At 48.7% G+C, this 18,254-nt stretch overlaps 1 protein-coding gene across 4 annotated transcripts in view; it reads right to left on the minus strand.

Moving 5' to 3' along the window:
- The window catches only part of RBM19 (RNA binding motif protein 19), a 105,117-nt gene that overhangs the window by 46,382 nt on the left and 40,481 nt on the right, over positions 1–18,254 (minus strand). For 3 of the 4 annotated variants that reach the window (XM_062589954.1, XM_062589955.1, XM_062589952.1), the window contains exon 22: positions 4,231–4,336. In XM_062589954.1, the coding sequence (XP_062445938.1) occupies positions 4,231–4,336 (106 nt within the window). Of the gene's footprint in view, positions 1–4,230; positions 4,337–18,254 lie in introns of those variants that run through there. The other variant, XM_062589956.1, reaches the window with a different exon arrangement.

Raw genomic sequence — 18,254 nt, forward strand, 5'->3', positions numbered from 1 at the left:
GCTTGATCAATGAATGCAAGCCCTTTCTGTGAATAATATGAAGCCAAGGTAGTAGAAAGAACAAGGAGAGGTGCTGCGGGCTGGAGGAGAAGCAGGATGGACGGACGGACGGACGGATGGATGGAATCATATGTAATGGCAGAGTGAATGGGCTACAGCCCTTGAGCTGTCCTGGCTTCCTCTGGAAACTTTGTCCCTGCCCTTGCTTTCTTTGACATGTCTTCCTCCTCATTTTCTGTCTCAGCGCAGATGTGTGCTGTGGCCTGTTAAAAGGATGCTCACAACATACAACAAAGGAGGATGCTAATTGCATTTGATGGCAATAAAACACTTCCAACTCATCACCATCCATTACACAGGGAACTAATTCCAACAAACCCTGCCTCAGACCCTACTGTGGACGAGACAGGTATGGGATTGGGAGCCCTGATGGTCGAGCAGGGAGAAGGTGCCTAGCAGTGTCCTGTGCCCTGCCTGGAGGTTACCTCCCCTGCAGGGACATGACCAAGCGGTTGTGGCACCTTACTTGCCGCCCGATGAGTGCGGTTCAGGTGTTCACCCCTCTCACAACAGCACCTTTCAGACTCTCCTCTCCTCAAGCTGGCTGCGGTGCATCAGTGGGAGCCAAGGAATCCAGACCTACAAGACAGGTCTTCCAGACCTAATACCAGGGATTTCTGAAGGGAAGCCCCACATCTCTGTCCTAGCTTTGGAAAATCTCTGTGCACATTCCCACAGCAGCCATAACTGCCCAGGAAAAAAGACAAACATGGAAGGCCACAGGCTTTAAATGCCCAACAAAGCCACCGTAACTATCCTATTACAAAAACATCATGTTTTGTAAGACATTTATAAGCTATTTCCAAATTACCACTCCGAGCAAAAACATCATTGATAGTCCACAGCTATTCAGCTCAGAGGTCTCTAGGCCCGCTCCCCCTCTCTCTCATTTCACTTAGCAATAAACTGTAAGCCAATTATGCCCGTGTTTACAATATTCAGAATCCTATTCATCAATCCACAGCGCATCCTTTTCCAGACAGCCAATGGAGAGTACTTGATGCGCCACTTGTGAGACAATTAAATCCCTCAAAAAGAGGATGGAGAAAAAAAAAGAAAAAAAAAAAAAAAAAGGAAGAAAAGCTGCTTTGCTGCAGGGAAGAAAAACCCACCAAGTGATCTTTCACAGAGTGACTCACTCGCTGCACGCTTGCTCCCGTGGACAGTACATCCACACCTTTGCAATCTGCTTCCCAGTCAGCCCCAGCAGCGTATGAAGATCTTGGAAGGTCAGGGCAGAAAGCATGGGAAGAGCTTCGAGGAGAAGAGTGCCGGCAGAGGAGCATCAACACTTGGAGGATGGGACATCCTGGGTTCATACGAACCAGCGTCCTGCACTATCGCAGCACTGCAAAACCGTCCAGCGTTAACTAGGCTGCTCTGACATTTGTTTCTCTGTCTCTTACTGTGATGATAATGTTTAAACCTCTTGTAACCTGAGCACTGGAGCTAGGGAGGCCTGCTCCCTAGCAGAAAAGGCACACTTTATTGCAGTTCCCTAAACAAGGGCCCTACCAGAACGCCTCTCTTCTGTCCAGCTGCCTATTTTCATCAAATACAGAAGAACTTCCTATCTTTGAGATCTCTGTTCAGTGCAGCTGAAATCAGCCAACAGCTTCGTAAGTGAACTGAAGAGGGACAGGAGACAGGGACCGAGAATATTAAACAACAGTACAACATACAAGCATGCATACACAACATACAACAAGCAATAAAGAACAAGTTAGATTCCCATATAAACGTTTCTGTTAAATATTTACAAGTTTCCTCAGGAAAAGATTCAGTCTCCGAGAAAAGCACCAGGAACAAAGCCTGAAAGAACAAAGCCTGAATGACCAAGTGGTAGTAGCACCTTACTGGCATCAACCAGAAGTCAGAGAAAATTTGACCAGAGACTGCATTTTAGCAAAGAGCCATACGCAAAATGTGCAAAACAGATGAAGAGAACCAAAACAGATGAAGAGAGCCACACTTCAGGAGGATTCACTTCACCATGCACTGCCGAACGAGCCAGCCCAGGCGGAGAGGATGCATATTAAGCTCAAGGAAGTTTGAATTACGATCAATACAGGACTAACAAAGAAACTCTATGCACTGTGTTATATGGGAGGTCAGACTGGAACAGATGATCTAATAGTCCCTTGTGATCGCCAATCAATGAATCCTGTCTAAAAACATAAACATAGGCTACGCTCACTCCCTCCCTCCTCTCTCCTTTCTCTCCACTCACTCCCTTGAAAATTTGGAGTCTCTGGAAGTCAGCGGAGCCGTTTGGTTCCTTTACGTTAGCGGTATCATCCCTTGGCTTTTATCTACAACTGTCTCGCTTCCAGAAACGGAGCAAACCCCAGGAGCCAGCAGCAGGGCTGAAAACAGCACTGCTTTTGAACTGCAGCCTATCATGGCTTAAAAATTATGAAATATTTTCCAGTAGAAAGTGCACATGGATTGCAAAAACATCACAATACTGCGACAATAGGGTTTTGAGCTTTTTTTGGTTAAAGCAAAACGTACTTTCGACCTGCAGGTTTCAGGAGCCCCTTGCCCCAGGCCTTGGTGCTCAGAAGGGAGTTTCCCTGGGCATAGCTGCCTGTTGCGGACCTTTTCTGCACTGCCTTTAAGCAGCCTTTCTGAGAAAGCCTCCTTGTCCACCTAGCACAGCCGTTCCCACAGTTCTGTCAAGACGTAGCCCTATTCCTTCTTCTACAGGGCTGTGGAATACGCTGGTAATTTAACAAGGCAAGTCAGACACAGCCCTTCCCTCTGCTCCCCATCCTTCACCAATTCACAGCTACAGCTCTTCTGTTACACTCAACATTTGAAAAACTCCAGAGGGAAAGGCTGTTCCCAGAGGGGTCTCCAAGCACAAGGAGGAACACCTGAACCCTGGCCTTGTGCAGCTGGAGTATCAGGAGATGGCCACTGAATGTCCCAAACTGCCTCCATAACAAGTCAGTGTTGGGGCTGGGACGTGTACTTCCTGATTTGTCACATCGGGCCGAAAGCATTTCCTTCCCGCTTGTCACCTTGCTTCTGATAAACCTGATAGATAATTCCCCCTCTTTCTATTTCAGGTTTACTCAGCCACTAGATGAGTCACACTGAACAACTTCTGCCCACTCTGGCCCAGTTTACAGTTTCTGCTGGGTACCGGCCTATCCACCTGCTGGCAACACTGCCCATCTTTTTAATGCTTTTCCCCTGCCTCTCAGAAGAAACCCCTGTGCTGGTTAAAAAAAATCCAATCAATCCAGCAAACAGAAAAACAAGGCTAAATCCTCCTTTGCAGCAATGCTAAAGCCGGGTGTTTGGAAATACTGGGTCTACCCTGCTCTTTCAGTGTGTTCTCTTGCCTAGGACGCGACTGTTCTTTCCAAAGCAACACTGCTCAGGTCTCCAGGATGGTTTTTTGCAAAGTACTCAGAAAGCACTTTAGAAGGAGTTTTACTGCATCAAAGTTCTTAGGGTTTTTTTTTTCCCCCCGCTTTGAGTCAGCTACCTCTGATTTACCCAGTGGCAGTGGGACCAAGAGCGTTCATTTAGTGATCCCTGATGCCCACATATCCCAGAGTCAGCTGTCCCCAAAGGCCTCAAGTGACAAAGGTTTGCGTGTGAGGGGCTCCAACTGGTTCGGTAGCTAGGTGCTTAGTATCATTTCTGTGAGCCCTTTCTCCCAAAGACAGCAGCTTGCAGCCCTTAAAGCAAAGCACAGCAAGGAACTCAGCTGCCCAAACAGCTCTTCCTCCTCTTTTTCCTTTTTTTCTTTTCTTTTCTTTTTTCTTTTTTCTTTCTTTCTTTTTTTTTTTTTTTAAGGCCACAGGTGAAAAGCTGGTTGACCAGACAGAAGTGGAAAATGGTCCTAAGTTTTAGTTTTACCTCAGGTGACAATTTGCCAATATCCCACCTTCACTGGCCAGATTCCCCATGGGCTGCAAATCCAAGCATAGACAAGGAGAGAAATAGCCTTCAGCAGTTGCCTGCAAGAGGGTTTTAGCCTCACTACAGCTTTGCTGAGGAATAGAGAGATTGCCCGAATCTGGGCTAATCCCTCAGCGTGACATAGCCTCACGTCTCATTTCCTCGCCTTCTAGTCTGATCGGTCTGGGACAGAGCTGGAAGGTCTGGGACAGAGCTGGAAGAGGAAGAGAACTTGGCACATTTAAGTCTCACCTTGGCATCCTGCTTGGTGAGGAAATCCACGAAGCCAAAGCCACGGTGAGATCCCGTTCCTGCCATCTTCTTGGGCAGCCGGACAGTTTTCAGTTCACCAAAGGTGCTGTGAATTAAAGACAGAGGAAAATAAGTAAAGGCACTTTGAGATCAAGCAAAGGATCAGCTTTTTAACCACAATGCACGGTGCTATCAATTACAGATATACGCAAGCAGAGAGCACTGCGGCCACTCCGCTTTCCTGTGAGCCGCGTGTCCAAAGCGCCTAGTAACGGATGAAAACTCAGCTGGGATTTCAAGGGCCATCCTTTCTCGCTATAAAGCTTAACACAGCAAAAATCTTCTGCATTTTACCGGCTGAAATTCCCCTCTCCTAGGAAACCTGCAGAAACCAAGGACCCAACCTGTATGCCCATACCCTGTTCTGGCCGGGCAAAAAGCATCTCCTGTAGCACGACGTTAGCACTAGGCAAGGGTGCTCCTGACTGTAATTAAAAGCGACTTGTCTGCACCTTTGCAGATCCCTGCTGCAGCACGCTGCGTTCACTGATGCCTGAACACCACTCCGCGAGCAGGCTCCTTCCCCAACAACTCCCTCCGTGCCTGGGCGCCTGGTCTACGCGCCGTGTTCACAGAGGTACGATCGCTCTGCTCTGCTGACGCTGGCTATGATTTTTCAGGCTGGATTTCCTCACTTTTCACCTTTCTTTTAGTAACTCCACTTCTCATTGCGTAGCCAGGAACCTAACCTCTGTCATTTGCTAGAATAAAACCGCTTGTATTTAAGCTGGCTGAGCGTATAAAGGGGAACAGCTGAATCTATCAGGCCCTAGACCCACGCTTGCTCCAGAGGAAACTCTCCCAGATCCAGCAACGATTCAGATGAGTTTTTGAGTGCCAACAACACAGAAAGACAGGGACAGGGAAATAAAGCGGGTTCCCATTTAGCTGAAGGGTGCGCGTTCGGGCTGGCAGTGGCGGGTGTTGGACACAGCGCAGCAAAAAGGCAGGCTACGTCTGTGGGACACCTCGCCACAACGCTCGTGTCCTCTGAGAATTAACTTGACTAAAGCACGAGCCCAGCTCATCGACCTGGATCTTGTCCATAAAACTTGAAAACAGAACCTGAGGGACAGCTCAGCTTGCAAGAGGACTCACAACTCGTATGGTCCAGCCCACTGCTCCACAAGCCCTCTCAGATACCACCCTTCAGAGAAATTCCCAGACAAAGGAGATGTTTTCTCTGCATCCAAGCTCTAGCTTCCTTCTCTTCTCCCCTCCCCTTACGGCCATTTATCAAACGCATATGCACAAACTGCAGGCAATAAATATTTAATGTAGACCGGGTCTGAGTAGATGTGTTATTTTACTTGAAAATCTGCACACACACGCACATACACAAAAGCAGCCTGGGATGCAGCAGTGCCAAAGAGCACCCGGGAATAAACACAGTAAAGGCCATAAATGCTCTCGTGAAATGATATAAGCTAAATCCTGGGAGTTAACCCAGTGCACTGGCAGCATGACCAGGCATTCATCTACCCAATTTCCTTAGGCAACGTGGTGTGTAAATGTACCATTATGAAGCCTCAAAATGAATCCGCACGTCTCCTCCTCAGAGCCTTCCTCACTCTCCCTCCCTCCCTCTTGCTCCCTTTGAGATGACACTACACAAACAAACAAACACACACAAACGGTAGAGCTGGAGCAGCCTTGGGAAGCAGGGATGCTCGGCTGCGGGAGCAGCACGAACACTGCTTGGCTTCCTGCAGCTGAAGGATCCTCCTGCAAGGTGGCTGCAGATGACAGGGAATGCGGGAGCTCTGCTGCTGGCTCTTTCATTTGCTGCAGCCTTGTACTACCTTGGATGACCTAGTTGGGCTAAAGGGACAGATAATGAGAGCTCTTGCCCCAAAGAGATTTAGAAAAGACAGACAGTGGGTGGCATGGGCAGGCGAGGCCTTGCTCTGACCTATCACACCACAGAAAACATGAACGGTGTCATGGCCACTGCTAGAAAGGAACAGAATATTGTCTGCAGGACTTGCAGCACCACAAAGAATTTACTAGAAAACACTTGGCTCTGGTAGGCACTAAAACACCATCTCCCTTTGACGTGACACCCAGAATGGGGCAATTCTGCAAAGACATCTCAGAGATGCTTAGCAGGAGTTAGGCAGCCACAGACCGCAGGGAGTCTGGGCTCCAGAAAGGAATCACAGTTTCGCACAGGAGCCGGGGCAGAGACAGGAAAAGAGTGTCAGCCACAGCCATGAGATTGCTCTTCCCTTAGAGCAGCCCGAGTTAGGTGGCTACTAGATACGTGCTACGTCACCTCACGCTGTCCCCAAGACACGTCCCCAAGACATGTTCACCCAATGCCCTGTCTGACCAACACTCTTCCCTGGCTCCAATGAATCACCACAATGTCTATTAACCCCTGTGTATCTTCTAGGATCACTTTTATAAAGCTCCTAAAAAAGAAAATCCTGATTTGCTCAGAAGGCATGAGAGCAATCAGAAGCAGGTTGTAGCCCTCCTCAGGGACAGCCAGATTTCATTCCCTTCTGGGTGTCTTGGGCACTACAAGTGAGCTTCGTGCCATACTCTGCTTATATCTACACTCTAAGGTGGAGACAGGCTCAGGACTGAAGCTTGGTCTGACCTGCTGTGACCATCCCAAGGATCTCTGCTGGACTGCAGTGCATCTAGCCCTGCCATCCTCTGCTCCTGTGGCTGGAAGAATGAGGACCAAGGTCACAGCAGGGCACCATACACCTTGGGTGCCACTGTGAGAACCCAGTGCCACTCCACGCTGGGAGACATGCCTAAAGAAAGACGGTGCAGAGAGCGTGGCGGCCCTGACCTGGACCCAATCCAGACCAGAACTGGCCAAGAGGCATCCATGCATTTGAAGGCAAGGGTTGCAGAGGTGAAGGATGGGACAGGCAGGAGCCAAACCCACCAAGAGCTCCCAGAGACACGTGACCATCAGAGGAAATTGCAGCGCAACTTTCAATAGGAAGCAGGCGGAGAGGGAGAATAAGGAGAACAGAGGGGCATAACAGACACTGCTCAGAGACAGAGCTGACCCCACTGGGGCTGAGGAGTAAAACACCCTCCCTCCCACTGCGGCGCTAATTAGAAACCACAACACAGCAATTACCATCCAAGGAGCTGTGAATGAAGTGGAGAGAGTGCGCCTTTAATGTTCTCCTCTCCTGCACAAGGCAGCGGCTCACACTTCTTTTTTTCCCAATTATTTCCTTCAGATTTGGGAGGAGGGGAATCAAGGTAGAGGGAACCCAATTACCTCCTGCAGCGCGAGGTTTGTCTTACACAGGGAAGCCAGGCATCACCGTATTCGCTCCCATGCTGGCTGCATCAATGCCGTGGCCGCAACCGTCGAGCTCTGGGACGGCCGTGCCAAAGGCAAAACGCACGGGATGCAGAGACGGTGGAAGGGAAAGGGATGCAACCCAGCACCCAGGCAAAATCCAAGCAAGACTACAGGAGGGAAGAAAGCAGTTTCTACACAGGTCAATATGTGAACAGCTAGACTGCAGCTCATCTGTAAGTTCCAGTTCAGCTGCTTTAAAACATGTGCTTCCCCAAAGCCGGGAATGGCTGGGGAGGTGGGTGGGCTCCCAGCAGCTCAGAGCTGTCCTATCTGCCACCTCCTTCCCCTTGCAGCACAGGCAGCTCTGATGTATGCAAATCCTCCAGCGTGCCGCCACAACCGTGGAAACGCAGCGCCCACCCCAGGAGGGGGGGTTTCCTCTTGGAGGCTGATGTCTCTCTCCTCTCTCCATGGCAAATTGGATGGAGATCAGAAAGCGCTGGCATCACACCCAGCTGTCCGAGTAGCTCACGCAGAGCACAGCGCCATGCCACGCTGGCTCCCCTCCCTGCACACGACAGCTTGCAGAGAAGTCTGTGGCACTGGCACGAGTGTGTGAATCCCTAGTGATCGGAGACTCTTTCCAAACTGGATACTCAGAACCAGACCTGAGCTCCGATGTCTTGGTGCTAGGGAGAAACTGAGCTCCAAGGACGTAAGAGCGTAAGGTCTGGAGCAGAAAGTCAGTCGGTGACTCTGGTTCACGGTACACCAGGGCAAGTGACAACTCCAGTGCTACGATGAACATCTCTGTGTCTGTTTACGTGCCTGGATGGCGACAGATAGGCGTAAACCTCATGGACACCCTGAGCTTGCCGGATGTAAAGCAGAGCTCTTCAAGGGCGAAAGGAGTACAGCCATGTTAACAGGGTGCTGTGCCCAATGTGCAGCTAACGCGGTTACACAGTTTCCAGACTCAAACTGGCTTTGATCCAGACAGCTCAGCCCAGGCACAGCAGCTTGGATTTGTACCCACCTGCATCAAAACATTCTCCAAGTGCTCCACGGTCCTCCGCGCACCAGTGCTAGGGCTTTGCTACAGCCTAAGTGCTGAAGGACTTGGAGGTCACAGAAGCAAAGTCTTTTCCTTGTTGAGATAGCAATTTGCTTGCAATTAGCCCAGCTTAACTTTGCAGAAGATTGCAGTCTCCCTTCGCGTGCCAGCCTTGCATACCTAGCTGGATTTCTGGCAGGACACTCCTGCAGCTCTTAGGGGCACACTGTACCGGGCTGCTCTGATTTCATCTGTAACCAGCGCTCTCTCACTTGCTCCTGGAGCCGAGGTGCGCAGCAAAAACAAAAGCACAATGTTTTATGTAAATAACTTCCACATGGAGCAGCTCACGATTAGCACGGGCAGTTTGGAAGGCAAAAGCAAACAGCAAGAACTTTGCTGCGGAGGCAGTGAGTTTGCAAAACACCCAGCAGCCTGCAGTGCACTCAGCTGGTTTACCGCCTCTCTGCTCTCCTGCCTGCGTATTCTGGAAAATGGTGTCTGAATGGCAATTCTCAGCAATCACAGCGATTTCACTCATCAGCTTCAGCGAAAGCCGCTACCTCAGGAGAGAGAATTAACTCACCGAATGGAAGCCTGCAAATGCGGGGTTAGGGTGGAAGGTAGAGCACAGGCAGAAGGGTGAGATGGATTTGGAGGATTCAGCTTTCCCAGCCTTAGCTTGCCTGCATTCCCTACACACTGCAGGCAGCTTGCCAACCAAGCTGGCAAAATCTGAGCTCAGGCCTGAACTTGCTGTCTCATGCTTGGCATGTTTTTACCCCACTGGCTAGAAGGGATGAGAGGCCCCACCAAATTCTGGAGCAAGATATTTCCTAAATTAGAACCTTTGTTTCATGCTGGTCCAGATTTACAAAGCGAAAGAATAAACCAGTAAAATCTTGTATTGGCCCCGGCTGAGCAACTACCAACATGGATACAGATCAAGTCAGTCACAACTCTTCCTCAACGAGTTATAGATCTCGGAACTCAACAGAAACACAGATGTTCAGTTGGCTCTAGAGGATCAGCCCAAAGAAGCCAAGAGGGACTGTGTGAACGTAAGAATTACCCTCCCCACCACCGGCACTCATCACTGCCACGGGGCCTTGAGCACTGCCTACCTGCCATTCCTGCATACCGACAACTTCCCTGCTGCTTTGGCAACTTTTCCAGTGGTTCTGCAGATACCACCTCACTTTATTGGCTAAGCAGAGGGAAGAGAAGTAGATTTCTCCTCCATGCTGCAAGATCTAACCTGCTAGCTGGCAGCAGGTCAGAGGAACAACACTCCTTGGGATTGTAATTATATTCTTCTAGCACAGGCCAGCGGGGGAGGCAAGTCCTTTGCCTGCTAATTATAGAACATTATATTGCTGTTAAAAAGAGCACAGTCTATCTTAGTAGACAACACACTGCTCATTTGGCTTTGTCTGACTGTTTACAAGAAGGTGTTTGCACATCCTCATTCAATATGACGAAGAACCTGAAAGACGCAGAAGCATGAAGAAGTACAGGAATGTAGCTTTTCTCTAGAAAGCTCCTTCCTCTGCCAACATGACTGCTTCCCTAGATGTCCATGAAAAGTTCACACTCTGCAGCTCCCTCAACCTCCTTCACTGTTCTGCTAACAGCATCACCAAAACTCCTCCAGGTTTCCACCTCAGTATCACCAGACATACAACTGTCAGCACCATCTTCTGTCACTAACTCCATCACCTCTTTTTTAAAGAGCTCTTTTCCCATCACATTTTGTCTGAATTTCTGCCCCTTCCCTCTAAGCCTCTTCCTACGCTCGTTCACCCTGACACCCAAATCTGGTCTCCCACTGCACTGCCTTTGCTGCCTCAGTCACCAGCAACCACCTACTAATCATGTTTTACAACTCTGCAGTTTCTCACATGACAGACACCTATAGATCAGGCTGAACACTAATTCAGCTGGAAAGCGTCCTCCATCCACCAAACACAGGAACCTAGTACTACTACGAAACAGGCACAAACCTTTCTAGACCTATCTGTACCATTTTTCACTCCAAACTTTTCAAGATCCAAAGCTGCAGATGCCCACCAGGAAACCAGCCAAACACTTTGCTGAGCAAAAAAACTCAGCCAGATACCTTCTGACTATTACTGCTCTGCCTGTTCTTAACCCTCGTCCACACCACCCTGTCTGAAGTAGGAGTATTTAAACTGCAAGCTTTGTGACAGGCCTTTTCTCTTCTTAGCCAAGCGCCTCTCGGGTCTGCGGTACTACAGCAGTATCACCGCAGACTGTATCAGATGCTTATGCAGTTCAGACCATTAGGATGATAAAATGCTGAAACTGAATCATTATTTTCAAGTTTCAAACATGAACTTGCCTTCACTCTCCTTAATCTTGATATGCCCTTAGCTACAAATGGATCAAAGACTCTGGCTGCAAAGCTCCATAAGGAGGAACACAGCTGACATCTCCAAACCATGCAAATGGCTGAAAAGACCAAGCGTTGTCCATTTCCAGAGCAGACCTTTGCGCAAAACAAACAACCAAAAGTCCTTACATTTCTCCAAATATACCCAGCTGTCCCACTGCATAGAACAGTGCTAACCCTTCCCTAGTTTACCTCCCTTTAACAAACCTCTCCAAAAATAATCACCTGGATACCTGGTCATGAAAACCTCTAGCACGAAGCCTGCCAACCTTCTCATGGGTTGCTCTTGCTGCCACCATTTCCTCCTCTCCCCACTCCTCTCCTGCTGATTTGTAACAGCTGCCCTACGGTCCCTAGAGCCCTGCTGCTGCGTAAACTCTCCGAGACGGCTGGCAGCTCTGGGAGGGAGCTCAAGTGAGAAAACCAGGCCGACCGGGACGTGGGCTCCGCTCTGCGCTCCACCACTTGGAAGCCCACCAGCTAACCATTCGCCAGCAGCAGCACTGGGCAGAGAGCACAAAGCCCGAAAGAGACACAAGTCCTTCCCTGCCGTTCCCACGCTGCACACCTTCCCCAGCAGCAGGCCTGAGCCGCGCTTCAACCCAGCACAATTTATTCAATTGCTTTGCAATGGTCGTCTTAATTTTATTTTTTTCTATCGCCCCCAAATAGGACCTTCCCTCCCCCAACAAATTACTTCTCTGACAGTCTCTGCTTCTGCACCGATTTGCTGATTATAGGGGGGGGGGGAAAATAATAATGGCCCTTTTTTCTTTCTTCCTCCTTTAGGAATGCAGGACCCTGCCAAATGGTTTTGCCCCTGGGCTGAGTCATGGTCAGTCCCACCCCCTGCATGAGAGAGTTAATGAAATACCCAGCAGAAGGTCCCTCCCCGCCTCCCGCTCCAGGACTTCAGCTGACTCCAGTATGGCTAATCCCATTACAAGAAAATAACGTGGATAATTCAAGCTAATGAAATCGTTACAAGAATGTGGACAGCCAGGGGTGGACATTCAGAGCCAATTTAACACTCCTTGGTGTTGTTATCCCCAGCACAGGAAATATCTGAAAGGAGGAAGGGAAAGGAGCGGGGGGGAGGGAAGAAGGAAAAAAAAAAAAGCCCTCCTCTCTTGTTAGCTCAAATCCTGTTAGAGAGTTCAGGAATTAATCTGCCACCTATCTCCCCTATTACCATCATCATCATCATCATCATCAATAATGTCTCCTCGGTAACCTCTGAAAATTAACAAATGAATGTGCAGGTGGCCACTGAAGGAGTAAAGCCTCCTGACACGCCGAAAGAAGCTGCTGCTTCCACCTCCGGCACAGAAATGGGGAAAGATGATGGCTGGAGAGACTTTGCAGCTGCTCAGGTGCCCTGGCTCTTCCCCAGCACACAGGCTGCACAGCTGGAGCAATCCTGAAAAACAGGTCCCTGACTGCCCTGTCCCCACCTCAAGCCAGCCTAAAAGTCTGGTCCTTCAGTTCCTGCAGTAGCTCCTCACCTACTGCTCCGTCTGCACTGGACAGTTCTGCTGGAGATGTGCTGGATGATCGAACTACCTCCTGTTCCTTCAAAGCCCCTGTGAAAACCAAGCGGTACAAAGGCGTGCGCACTCCTTGCTCTTTACTACACAGACCTTCAGGCTTTCACGCTTCCTCTCTGCTTTGCCCACCACCGTTGTCTTTGTTTGGGGGCCTCTTGATCTGGTGCTGCAGCAAAATGGGGTCTTGCCTCAGTAATTACTTGCTCTTCACTTCCAGTGCTGCTGCAAGAAGGGCCCCTTTCTACTGCAGAGAGAGCTGCCTTTCAAAGTGACACGAGTCCCTTACTTGCATTTCCAGGTGCAAGTTGCTGCTTGCGTTGTGCTCATGGATGTAGTGGGCTGCCTCTTCTACATCACGCAAAAGAAGCGTCACTACCTACTTGGGTTAGGAGTTTCACCAGCTCCCATTTGACAAGATTTCAGAGTTATTCAAGCCCATATCCACGCCTCACATGATATCATGGAAGTTTAAATGCCTCTAGCATTTTCATCTGCATACAAGTATTTCAGACCTGCCCCTTTCCTGGTAACAGCAGAGACAGTCGCCGCCCGTGATGGCATGATCTTGCCCTGCATAGTGCATATCTTCGTATTCCCCCCAAAGCACAAGTAACTCATTCCTTGGAAACTTTAAAAAACTGCTTGACAGAGCAGTATCACTACAGTGAAGCAAGGAGGAAGAGTCATAGGTCTCAAAGAAACACCAAGTTTCCCTACAACACAGATTTCTGTCTAAAACACGGCTTTAAATATGGAGCACAATTTAACTCAGTCCTATGTGAAGAGACCACAAAAACCAGGAATGGCTGTTTCAAACCATGTTCTCTTGGACTGCTGCCAGCCATCAGTGGTGACAGGCAGGCAGGACCAAACACCAAGAGACGCTGCAGCCCTTGAGCAACTGCAGAGGCTCCCAGGGAGCTGACTGCCCCGCAGCAACCCTGGGGAGTGAAACGAGGACTTCCAGGCTCCGGTTCTGGCTCAGCTTCCCATGTGCTGGTGATCTTGCCAAAGCCACATCTTTCCCATTTCTCAAGCTTGCCACCTGCAAAGCCACGGCTGCTACTTACCAATTTCACGCAGTCATGCAAGGCTTCAATTAACCCGTGGAGGCAGCAGAGGGATTTGGGATTAAAAAAAAAGAACGTGCAATGTGAATGGTACAAGAGACAAAATCACAGATGCACTGCAAAAGCAGCAGAAAAAGTGGAAGTTGTCTAAGAGGGTGATTTGGTTCTGCAAGAAAGAGAAGCCGCCCAGAGAAAGGTGCGAGAGAAAAGCACGCTGCTCTGTGTGACCTGGAGAAGAGGACATCTGCTTTCCAGCAGGCCCACCTCTCACCTCCTGCTCCTACAAGGAGATTCTCTGATGATTTACATCACCTTTCTGTCATTGCAGCACAAACATTATCTTTCCCCTTTTCTCAGGCTCTATTTCCAAATTAACACCAGCCAGGTTTCCACCTTCCTCAAATTTGGCTGAAAGCGACCAAGGATTTCCAGAAGCAGCACCGCCGGCGGCAGGGGAGGGAAGGAGCGCGAAGAGCCCTCCAGGACATGCCCAGAACGAACGGCGCTGTTCGATTTCTCCGGGTGCTCTCTCGCGAACATGTCTAATTACATCCAGACGGCGCTTTCGGCACACCTGCCACAGCAACTGTTTATCTCGCCGAGGACTTAAAGAGCATCGTTTGCAAAGTTTGCTAGGAAGGAAAAGCCAATTAGCATGTCGCCGGCGAGGCACAAAGGACCCTCGCACTTTATCTCTGCCACGGCTCCCTCTCCGCAGCTCGGCAGAGGACCCTTTCATGCTAATCCCCCCCCCTCCCCTTTCCAAACACCCACTCCCTCCTTCCACTCCCTCGCTTTGGCTCTTCCAGTCGGAAACATGCTTTTGCAGTTTCTCCAAGAATAAAAAGAAACCCAAAGCAAACCTGTGAGATAGCAGAGGGAGGAGGCTGTGGCTGGAAGTCAGCCAGAGCTGCCAAAACCCGAGACTGCTTTCACACAGTCTCTTCCCGCCTGCTTCCCGAACACCCTGGGAAGGGATAAACAGCTCTCCAAAGGGCTCCCTGGACCAGGGGGATGTTGAAAGGCAGCAGGGCAGAGCAGTGCTCAAAGGAGAGATCAAGATGCGGTAATTCTTTGTGCTACATGTAGTAGAGGGGCACATAGAGTGGGTTGGTTTGGTTGGTTGTTTTTTTAAATTTATGTGAATTTTGGGAAGAGCAAGGCACTTGGCCAATCAGACCTGCCTTCAGGTGGCAAAATAAAAATGACACTTTGCCAACAAATACATGCAAAAATCAACCTGGAAGAATGACAGTGCCTCGGGTGACGTGTGGTGGGAGAGGAATCTGCAACATCACGCTCCTGCCTCTCCATCCTGTCCCAACACCACGCCTCCACATTCCCTCTTCGGTCCCACGGTGGCTCAGCACATCCGCCTCTGCTCAGCCTTGCTGGTCACGTCTTCCTTATCCCATCTCTCGCTTTGCTGCCTCGCAGCACCCACAGCCTGCCTCCTGGGAATGCTCCCCTCTCCCATTCGACACTCCTGGCCAAATCCATTCTTCTTCCTTCACCCCCATCCTCACTGTCCCGCTGGCTCAGGATATCATCCTTGCAGGTTTTGCCAGGACTCTTTTCTCTCCCTCCTCTTCCAGCTGCAAGTCTTTGGATCTCTTATCCCTGTTTTCTGGATGTCACTTCAAATCCACTTTCTCTTAACACTCCTGCTAATGAGTTGATGTCTCTTGCCTTCCTTCTGCTTGTCAGCTCTGTGCTCTCTTCTCGCTTGGGACCACCAGTTGACTCGCTTGTTTGTGTTGTTGATTTAAGTTTCATCACTGTGTCTTTCTGCGCTCTCCAGACTAACGACAGCTCTTAGCTCCATGTATCACAGTGGCTGCTCCGGCGCACGGCGTGCTGGTGGTGGCTCCAGGACGCACAGGGAGCTCACAAGATCGGTGTAAAAACAGTCCGGGGCCCGCTTGGTCTCAGCCTCTGGGGAAGCTGGTCCATCCTTTGGATCGCCCTTACTCTCCAATCTCTGAACGCCTTTTAGGTGGGGTAGTAAAACTAAACAGAGTTTGGCTCTTTCTGGATTTCTCCTAATTTTTGGTTCAGCTCTTTAAAAGATGTTTAGATATTCAACACTGTAAATGTTCCCAACGCCACCGACTACACAGACATAGACATGCTGCACCCAGGACATTACAAATTTACCCACTCAAGCTAAAGAGATATTAAGTCCCATTTTTCCAGAGCAGGCTCATTCAGCAGCAGCCTCCCTTGAAGCTCATGGTAAAGCAGGATCAGAACTGCAATTGCCTTGGCCCCAGACCAATACATAACCACAGGACCTTCCCCCTCCTCAAGACACGAGATAAGAATTCAATGCCAGTTCCCCATTGCTTAAACTGTTTGTTAAAAATGTAGCAAAACATTTTACCCCTTCTCAATTTATTTTCCTTAACAGTTGCTTATACGGGACCTTATCAAAAGCTTTCTGAAATTCCAAGTAAATTAGTCATTAGGCAGGTTTTCAGAACAGTAATTAGGCCACTCCATGCCCCTGATGTATTATTTACCTGAGAAGATATACATAATTAGGGCTCTTCTTTATGGCTGGTATTACACGCACTAAATTCTACTCCAGTCTATCGTGTAATTACGCAATTAGACTGCATGCTAAACAGAAAGAAACCAATTCTGAAAACCAAGCAGAAAGAAAAAAAAAACAGTCATTATTATTTTTAAATCCTTCATCACAGCACAGAGGTAAGTTTTAAAATTTTAATACCCCTCTACTTAACTCATTTTTAAACAGGTGCTAGCATCAGGTTTGCTTTCCTAATTTGGTTTCGTTTAATCCCACTTTGTGCGCGTTAACATTGCGCGAGAGATCCGGTTCCTCAAAGCGATTTGCTTCAAGGCTAGCGTTAGCAGGGGCACTTCCCCTCCTCGGTCCGTACGGATTCGTCGCGCTCGCCGAAGGAGGACTGCGTTGTCTTACAGCCTCCCTCTGCCTCCCGTAGTCCCCCCCTCCGCTCCCAAATAACGATTATTTTTCAACAGCTTCTCAGCTGCAGCTGGAGGACAACGACAGCCACAGACAGGTACAGTTGCTATGGTACAACTGTCGCAGCAATTTAGCCCTACCGAGCTGGCTCCCACAGAATAATTTAACTGGGCAACGTGGCAAAAAGAACGGTGGGGAGCGCTGGGTGGCGGAGCTCAAGCGATCAGGCTTTTGCTGCAGGAGAATTTAACAGCCAGGCGGGAGCCTCTGGAAGGGACATCCATAAAACCGTCTGGCTAGCCCTGTTGTTCTCCCTCGACAAACCCGTACACAGCCTTTGTGCACCTGTCGAAGAGAGGACTGGACGCAGCAATCTCTGATTTGTTCCTATTTTCCTTCTGGTTATATTTAAAAGCACAGTCTTTTCTGCAGGTCCCTTCCTTCCAAGCTCCTCACCTTATTATCTCAGCGCATCCCACGTGTGTTGCACAACTGGATTAACATCTGCCCTACTGTGTCTCTTCATCCTTGCTGCCAGGGCTGCATGTGCCATGGAGTGAAGCATCTGGTGGGGAGCTTTTTTTAATCTACCTATTGTCATAGATCTATTTTAGAATTGGCAAGATCAAAGAAAAGTGCTCTGGACTTACTGAGCATGCTTACAACTCCTTCAGAAGATACCTGCGTATTATCCACATTTATTTTCATGCTTTAAAGACTCCAAAGATTCATTAGTTCATTAAGCGCAACAAGATTTTTGTTCTGAAACTTTACATCTCTGGGTTCAAAATTTCAAAGACACCTCAGGCCAGCTTCCAAGGCACAGATCCTGAGGCAGGGCACGATGCATAGCTGGCCTGGGGAACTTCATAAGCTTTAGGAGACCACTGTTTTAAACACTACCACTGGAGTTAAATTGAACTCTGCAAGAAAGGGTTCGTGCTGTACAATGGTCCAAAAATGTGCGAGCTGATGACTTAAGAGGACTTTAAAATAGCAAATAATGCGCATCTATGCCAGAAGAAGCCATTCAAACCTTGTAGAGAGGTTGAAAATCCCACTCTATTTAGATTTTTTGCTGCTTTTCTCCACTATTGCCATCCTACCAAAAAAAAAAAAAAAAAAAAAAAAAAAAAAAAAAAAAGGCAAACTGACTCAGTTCCCAAGCCTTTTCCCCATAAGACCTTTCTGCTGCTGCTGCATTTCAATTACTGCACAGGCTCTGTTATTTGTGCTTGTGCTAATGCTTGTTCCAAAAGATGCCATGAAGAGTCCCCATCTGGTAGAGCCACTAACACATATCTATCCTAGCAGTAACAATTTTGGAGGAAAACTATATATTACACAACTTACTCTGGATATATACAAGTCATAACCAAAGGGCTGGGCATAGCGCTGATTCTGAGGAGAACAGTTAATTCACCACTGTTTTGTTTGTGGTAACTGTTTTGCAAAGCCTTGGCTCTGGCTTCTTGGCTACTCTCAAATTCTGTCATTTCACCTAACTGACCACTTTCTCTTTGAGGTTACAGTAATTTTTTCTTTCTACGGGACAGAAAAGACATTCAGGTATAGTGGAAGCCAAAACAGAAGAGATTTTCCTTGCAAAGCAAGACGGTCTCTATCCAGACAACCAACAGAGGACTT

The sequence above is a fragment of the Rhea pennata genome, chromosome 17 (genome assembly GCF_028389875.1).
Source record: "Rhea pennata isolate bPtePen1 chromosome 17, bPtePen1.pri, whole genome shotgun sequence".
Lineage (NCBI taxonomy): Eukaryota > Metazoa > Chordata > Aves > Rheiformes > Rheidae > Rhea > Rhea pennata.